Source organism: Nanorana parkeri, unplaced genomic scaffold, assembly GCF_000935625.1.
Source record: "Nanorana parkeri isolate BGI_ZX_2015 unplaced genomic scaffold, ASM93562v1 scaffold3907, whole genome shotgun sequence".
Lineage (NCBI taxonomy): Eukaryota > Metazoa > Chordata > Amphibia > Anura > Dicroglossidae > Nanorana > Nanorana parkeri.
The window spans coordinates 20,324-29,040 of NW_017310174.1; the positions used below are offsets into that span (position 1 = coordinate 20,324).

Here is an 8,717-nt window from a genome sequence, read left to right on the forward strand (position 1 = left end):
CTATGGAATAAGGGTTCCCACACACCTTACGATAATCCTACGATAATCACGGGAAATCCCGCGATCGTACGATTATCGTAAGGTGTGTGGAAGCCATGCGACCTCTACTACTGTAAGGTCGCACGACTTTAAACTTACGAACATGTTCGAAAACCCGCCGAGGATCGTACAATGTTTGGCGGGTGTGTAGCATGTTCGTAAGATAAAAGCCGGACGGGCCGGTGTGCGCAAGCGCACACTGCCCGTTCGGCATTGCGGTCATCGGAAGCCCGCCCCTTAGGGGGGCGCGGCTTGCGATCATCGCAAGTACGATCTGCCTGTCCAAGATGGGCAGATCGTACGTTTTTTTAAGTACCTTACAACCATCGCAAGACAAAAGTCTTGCGATGGTTGTAAGGTGTGTGCCCAGCCTAAGAATGTAAATTCATACAAAAAAAATCAAAACCGAATCCGCTAAATCAGCAGAAATCACCTGAAATTGAAGAAGTGCGTTGCCAGCGTAACCCTTTACAATAGCCTTTACCACTTAAGTGAGATAATAAAGCATTTTTTAAATATTTGTATTTCATTGCTGATTCTTGTAACGTTGTGTAATAATATATAGGTCTCAAAAATTTTTGGAATTGTGTTAAGACGAGATCTAAGGCATCTTGAAAGTTTACATCTTTAATATCTTAATGTAACCAATAAAGGGTTTTACTTAGTGACATTAAGCCCTCAGATTTTTTAACATAAAACAATACTGTAATGTGTGCCTTACTGTAATCCATGGTAGTTTCCCTTCTCTTTGCTGCTCTTCCTTTTTAAATCCTCATGTCTTCTCATGCTTGGGGAGAACTTCCCTTTGCAGCTGGGTGCCTCTTCCTGTAGTGCTGGCTCAGGTTGTGAACCTTCACACCGACACCATGTAGCCATTCCAGAGACAAGGCAGTCAGCTGCAAAACAGAAGTTCTGCCCAGCATGAGAAGAGATACGGATTTAAAAGGAAGAGCAGCAAAGAGAAGGGAAACAACCATGGATTACAGTAAAGCACACATTACAGTATTGTTTTATGTTAAAAAATCTGAGGGTTTAATGTCACTTTAAACTCCAAATTTGCTGTGTTTCATAATAATGTGGCAGGACTTGACTTTTTGACAAGTTATATTATGGCTGTTAAGGTTAGAATACAAGAAATAAGTATTATTTGACTTATGTGTTTAAGGTGTGGCTTTCTTTGTATGCAAACATATATATTTTTTTAAAATGGTGTTTAAATATTTTACAATAAATTGTACTTGTTTTCTTTTTTCTTTTAGATTTTGGGTCATTTTTTGATTTGGAACAAGATCTTCCTGATGAGCTAATTAGCTCAAACGAGTTTGCCCTGAGCAATGGTGGAGATATTAATCAAAGTCACATGAGCCCAGGGATTCTACCTGATGCAGCTGCTAAACATAAACAACTCTCTGAACTTTTACGGGGTGGAAGTACTACAAACATGGTCATGGGTCTTGGACAGCAAGTGCCCCAAGCCAGTTCTGGTATTGGGATGCTAAACAATATGGTTAAAGGTCCAGTGCCTCAGCCAGGTATGTCTTCACCAGGTTTGAGCATTGGAGGAAATGGAGGCAATCCAGGGGGTCCCTCCCAAACATTGAACTCCTCAACTGCAGGAATGATGCTTTCTTTGAACAATCCAGCAGCACAGTCTAGAATCGGCATGAATTCAGGGATAATCACAGGTGGAAATGGACAAAACATGACACAAGGACAAATGATGAATGGATCTCTTGGCATTGGAAGACATCAGCCCGGTGGGCCATACCATAATCAAGGAATGGGTAACTTTAGTAACCTTTTAGGAGATACTCTGCAGCAAAGTGGACAACAGATAGGAGGCCAACCAGGAGCGAGAAGTCCTCAGGCAACAGCCATAAACAAGGTCAGTGTTATAGTTTAATTACATTTTTATTATTAATTATAATGGATTTCTGACTTATTGTATTTTCATTGAATAACTTTTTGCTGCTATAAGCAAAATTTGTAAGATGTCCTGCTTTTACCTGTTTCCAGAAAATGACATGTATGACTTGTATGTGTTTTCCTGTATGAAAAAACAGTCCTCATATCCAAGAATGTGCTGCCCATGGTAATGCATAATTTTTTTTCCCAGTTGAAACTGAAATCTTAATGCGTGTGGATCCTCATACGCATATCTTTTCAAACATTGAAGTGGTGATTACAGGATGTTTTAATGTAAAGCAGAGTTGATAGATGCCCTCAACTACCACCTTTCCAGTCTCTTGCTATTGATATTGCAGCTCAATATCTGCTTTTTTAGAAACCTTTCCTTCACAGAGGAATGGAAAATAATCTACTCACTGTGCATTAGCTTGATCAGCACAATAATCCGGCGGATTCCGCATGTTCTCGGCTGTTTAAAAACAGCAAACGAGCGGCATCCGTGTGGATGTAAAAATACTAACGTTTTCGTTCCGCGTAGAAAAGCGCGCGTGAAATGCAAACGCTGTATGTGAATGGAGCCCAAGTCTGGGGGCTGTTTGTTCTTTCTGCTAAATGTCTTTGGTTTTTACCTCCTCGTAGTTCGGATGCTAAGATTTGCCCTTGTAGCTTCCACTCTAGACCCTTAAATTCAGGCACCACCTTTTGTTGTCATTTCAGGTATTACTGTACCCCTTTATACATATTCCCAGATTTGTTTGGTTTACCCACTATCACATTTAATTTCCCACTCCTGAGGCCCATGGCCTGCAAGATCGACAGACATCTATCCCTTCTGCTTCTGTACCTTGTAAAGATCTGTTTCTTTTTTTTGTCCTGGCATCCTCAATATGAAACGCTCCAAAGACCTTCACTGAAGAAAATCATTGTCCAGTTTTTTGCACTTCCTGCTAAGCCACAGGTTCTGTTGTTTACCCTCTTTGTGTACCTTTTGTCCCTTACCTCTTGGGGGTTTATAATATTATTATGGAATTCCATTTAACGTAGTCCCTCCTTTGGATTCCTCTCTCTGTGTTTAAGAATTTGGATTAACCCCTTGACATCTGCCCATTGTAAAAATGCGGGTGAACAGCGGATGCTTCCCGGCGGGTGGACGTACATGTACGTGATTTTAATGTATTTTTTTCTGCTTGCGCGTGGCCCTGGAGTGTAAACCAGCCGTAATCGGCTATTGTATACAAGTGTTCGGCTGGCTCAACAGCTGGTTGCTCGTATAACCACGAACAGTGTAGGTCCCCCCTGCTGCCGCGCAGCCCCCCTCTGCTGCCGGTTATCCTGGGATCGAGAACAGCGTCTCTCTGTACTGAGAAGGAGGGGAGATCAGCATTCTCCCACCGACGATCTCTCCTCCTCTCTCTAAAGACGGAAGCGATGTGTATTACATCACTTCCAACTTTAGCTGTCATTTCTCTGGCTGCTATAGCCAGAGAAGAAGCTGGTGAAGCAGATCTCTGCTTCATCAGCTTCTTTGGGGGTCCCAAGGTGTCATAAAGGGTCTTGGAGACCCCTGATGTCACCATAAAGAGGTCCTTTTCAGCCCCCTATGTGATGGCAATCAAGATAAATGTAAAAAAAAAAAAGTCTTGCAAGACAATTCCTTGCTCCAGGTCTGTAATCATATATTGGTTATATAACCATTAGAAATAATAACAATTCCATACATGTACAAGGCACATATTCTGAGTAGGGAAGCCCGGAGGGCGTAGTCCTTTAGTATGACACACCATGGGCAAGCATTGACTCGTGTCCGCTTGGGGTTGACTAATAGGAACAGATAGGTAAGTATTATAGGATGCTGAATCCTTAAAAGACAACCAGCAAGCCCATCTTGTGTAGAAGGTAGAGTAAGAATCCTTGGCAGTATGCATTAGTTCCTCCAGTAGTCTAGTGAAGTCCAGTTTGCGCAACCATTCCTGAATGGAGGGCACTTGGGCAGATCTCCAATATCTAGGGATAAGAGATCTAGCAGCATTCAATAGAAATGGAACTATCGTTGTGTTTTGGTTTTTTTGTACGCTCTCGGATCTGCCGTGAGGTGAAACAAACACAACCAGGGATCCAGGGGGAGCCGTACACTACATATCTGATGAATGATCTGTACGACCTGTGACCAGTAGGGTTTGATTAATGGGCACTCCCAGCATATGTGAGCAAAGGATCCTGGATTTCCACACGACCCCCAGCATTGAGGGTCAAGATGGGGGTTAGCTGCATGTAATTTAGTGGGGACATAGTACCACCTGGATAGCAATTTGTAATTTGGTTTCTTACATCGGGACATCAATCGAGGAGGTCGATACAAGGGCCAAAATCAGGGACCTCTCCTCTGGGGTAAGGGCACGGTGAAAATCTGCCTACCATTTATGTAGATAGGGTGGAGGGGATTCATGCTCCAGGTTAATCAAGGCTCTATAAAAATAGGGGAGACAGTGGGTGGGCACAGATTTCGAGCTCAGTATGGTTTAAAAAAAAGTGAAGTCTTGGCACATTCTCAATGGTTTTGACAGGGAACTCAAGAAATTGGACAGCTGGCGGTGTTTACAGGAATCCAGGGGAATCCTACCCCAGCAAGTCTGCAGGTTGGTCAGAGAGAGTAAGGAAGTACCGTTCAAAACGTCACCTAGTTTTAAGGGTGGAGGAGTCTGTCAATTTTGAAAAGTATTTGTCCAATTTTCGCGGTGGGGAAAAAAATCAGAGCCCTGTAATGGCATCAGGATCGAGTTATGGGGGCAGTGGAATCTGCGGTGCAAACGGTCCCAGGTGCGCAATGTTGAAGTAGTCAAAGGCAGGATGGTAGAGGCAAAAGGCCTCCATTTAGGGGGCAACCAGATAACCTGAGACAGAGGGGCACCACAAGCCGCAGTCTCCAGGGCCACCCAACTCTTTCCCAAACTACCAAAGACCCAATCCACCACTCTCACCATTTGGTCAGCTACATGATGGGTCCGAAAATTGGGAAGGGCCAGCCCGTCATTCCGACGAGTCCGGACTAGTATACGACCCGAAATCCCAGGAGTACGATGCTGTCAAATATTAGTGGAGATTATTCTAGTCAGAGTCTGGAAGTAGGAACCAGGTAGGGTTATGGGCAGCACTTGGAACAAAAATAACACTTTGGGGAGAATCATCATTTTCACAGAATTTACCCTGCTGACCCAGTGGAGAGAGCGTAAGAAGGCCAGATCAGCTTGAACCAGATTCAAAAGGGGGACAAAATTATCGTTGTATAAATCCATGGGTCTGGGAGTCAAGTAAATTCCCAGGTAACGGAGGGAATGGGGTCGCCACTGGAAGGAAAAATGGGAAAGGAGGGCTCGGCGGACTTCCTCCGTTATAGTTAAATTATGGATCTCATATTTACCCATATTAATTTTGAAATTGGAAAGGGAGCCATATACTTTTAGTGCTGTCAAAATTTGGGGTAGAGAGATTTGCGGGTTTTTCACATAGAACAGGATTTCGTCTGCGTATGCCGCTAATTTGAATTCACCCGCCGGGGTAAGGATACCTTGGATCACAGGATTTTGCCTGATTGGTGGTCAATAGGGGCTCAACGAAATAGCGAATAGTAGGGGGGATAGGGGGCAGCCCTGTCTGGTCCCGTTATACAGTGTAAAAGGGGGGGGATTTATACGAATTTTAGCGGTAGGGTGGGTGTAAAGTGCCGAGATCCACTCCATCACCTGGGAACCCAGACCCAGGTGGGATAGTGTGGCGAGGAGAAAGTCCCAGGCCACCCTGTCAAAAGCTTTTTCCGTGTCGGTGGAAAGGAGTAACACGGGAAATTTCTGTTGTCGGATAATGTGTATTAACGAAATTGACTTGAGAGCATTATCCCGGGCTTCCCTGCCTGGAATAAATCCCACCTGGTCTTGGTGGATCCAAGACGGTAAGAGTGGATATAGCCTGTTCGCCAAGATCTTAGCGTAAAGTTTTGCGTCCACAATAAGTAACGAAATGGGGCGGTAGCTGGCGCAACATGAGGGGTCTTTCTCTGGCTTAACAATGACCGTAATGCGGGCCAATAACGACTCGGGTCGCAGGGGGGCATTCGTGGAAATAGCGTTAGCATAAGAGCAAAAATATGGGGCCAATATGCGTCTATAATAGAATAGCGTAAAGCCATCTGGGCCTGGGCTTTTGCCCAATGGGGTGGTTCCAATTACCTTCTTTAATTCAGATTCAGTAATATCGGCCTCTAGGGTGGAGAGGGTCTATTTAGGCACCTTAGGGAGGCAGGCCTGCTGCAAATATGAATTGATGCTATCTAGTTTGGATGCCTCGGGGTCATCCTGTTTTTTCACCCGATAGAGATCCTGATAGTAGTTTCGGAAAACTTCCACGATGGCCGATGTGGCATGTACTATTGAACAAGATTTGGCTTTAATTTTGGAGTTGAAAGTGGTGGATTGTTTGGCTCTAAATGCCCTCGCTAGGAACCTACCGGGTTTACCCCCCAGTTCGTAGTATTTTCGAGAGACTATGTTGAAGGCTCCCCTTTCCCTGATTTGACAGTGTCAGGGGTTCTATTTAACCCCTTCGTGACTGACGACGTACAGTGTACGTCGCCAGCATCGGGGCTGTTTAAACAGACTCCCGGCGACTTTTGCCGCCGGGAGTCTGTTTAAACTTGTAGAGCCGACTGTCGGCTTTACAACAGAAGCGATCCTGGCGACTTACCTGTCGCCAGATCGCTTCTGCGTCCCGAAATATTCTATAGGGTCTTGGCATTCAGAAAATATATAATGTTGGGGGGCTTTACGTAATTTTCAGGCCTAAAATGTGGAATATAACATGGGTGCAAAAAATGAAAAAAGGGCCTCAGTCATGAAGGGGTTAAAGAGGCAATTCACCATTTCACAAAATGTAAAAAAAATGTGCTGACCATTGAGCGCTCAGCGTTTGCAAGCATTATGATTTGTTCCACACGGCAGGTCTGTCAATTCTAGTGTATGGTGGAAGTTAATTTTTTCACTTTTTGTACCGTTGTAAACAGCCGGCAATGGCGGTTTAGATGCAAATTATCCGGCGTCTATACAGCTGCTGGATTGTTTTTACCGAACAGTGGAGTGTGAACCCCATCCGCCGCTGGCTACCCCAGGCTCTGCCCCATGCAGGCCTGTCCCGGCATGACTGGTCTCCCCCACATGGATCAGAGGGAGATTAGCATGCTTCTCGCCACTGATCTTACCTCCGATCACTGGACACGGAAGTGATGTTTATTACATCACTTCCGCTGTCGGTGTGCTTCTTCTTCGGATCCTAGAGCCAGGAGAAGAGGCTGGTAAAGCAGATCTCTGCTTCATCAGCTTCTTTTAGGGTCCCTAGGTGACATTAGGGATCTGAAAGACCCCTGATGTCTGCATAAAGAGGACCTGTCACATCATATTTGCCATTACATAGAGGGCTTATTAGCCCCACTATGTGAAAGCAATAAAGTTAAGTATTAAAAAAAAGCAAAACAAAAAAAATGTTTAGGCGTACATGCACATAGAAGCGCAAACACGGATTTTTTTCAAGTCTACGCGCACATGTTACATATCGCTGCGCACGTCGGAGTGTGAGCAATAATTCTAGGGCCATCAGTCACTGTTGACACTTAACTGATGAGCAGTTAAGGTCCCACTCACATTGAGCGATTTGCAAATCGCGCGATTTGCATTTTGCGCGATATCGCGCAAATGCTTGCATTGAGCAAGCTAGAATCGCAGCAAAATCCGCTCCAAAAGGGTCCTGCTGTAGCGACGCACAGAGCCACATTGCCATGCATTGGAGAGCGATATTGCGCGGTAAATAGCCACGATATGCGAGAATTACCGCGCGATAAATCGCTCAGTGTGAATGTGGCCTAAAGCGTCGCCAATGGAAAACTTTGGGTATTGTAGTTTTTTTCATGGACGCACGCAATTTTCAGGCTTGACATGTTTGGTGCCTATTTACCTGGCGTGACCCCAACTTTTATATTTTACCAAAACATTTGGTATTCCGTTTCTGTACACATTTTAATGTATTTTAGCCTAAAAATACTGGTTTGATAAACATTAGATCAAATACCATGTGACGTAAATTGCAGCCAGCATTTTTTTTTTATTCTGCAGGGCCTCTGCTTTCAGAACATATATAATTGTTTGGGGGTTTGAAGTCGTTTTCTGGCCAAAAATTCAGATTTTATCATGTGTGCAAATGTAAGAAATTGCTCTGGACAGCAAGTGGTTAAAGCAGCATTACAAAGCACTTTGAATAGTCAACTAATATGTGACAAAGCAGTGTGAGTAAAAAAACATGTTTTGGATTTTCTGGTTTTATTGGTAACCAGTAACGAAATATTTTTTTTTAAAGTCAGTATATAAAGTGTAATTATTTAAAGGTTAATGTATTTTGATGTTTTTGAGAAATTATGGTGTTATTGCAATGCAAATCTTTTTGCATAGATGCAAACGTTTTTTCCCCATAGTAAATTGAAATGTACACACTCATTTTGAGACAAATTAATACAATATGTAAGGGTCTTGGATTAACCCTGTATTTTGCCACATAATATTATATTGCCAACTTAGGTGTGGCCTTATTTTGAAATGTTAGCAACCAAGGAAAAAAATTTCAGCAGATTTTATTGAAAATTATGCAACATTTTCAAAGCTATAGTTGAAAATATGTGAGTACGGTATAGCTCAGATATAAAGTTCTGCATTAAAGAAAAATATTTGCTGCTC

The 8,717-nt window shown here is 43.5% G+C and overlaps 1 protein-coding gene across 1 annotated transcript in view; it reads left to right on the top strand.

The window, feature by feature from the left end:
- LOC108803591 (histone acetyltransferase p300-like) overlaps positions 1-1,924 on the top strand; it is a gene marked incomplete at its 3' end in the record, with an annotated part of 15,932 nt that extends 14,008 nt beyond the window's left edge. Inside the window, exon 2 of the mRNA XM_018575420.1 lies at positions 1,299-1,924. Coding sequence (XP_018430922.1) covers positions 1,299-1,924 — 626 coding nt within the window. The remainder of the gene's footprint in view (positions 1-1,298) is intronic.
- Between the last annotated feature and the right edge of the window lie 6,793 nt (positions 1,925-8,717).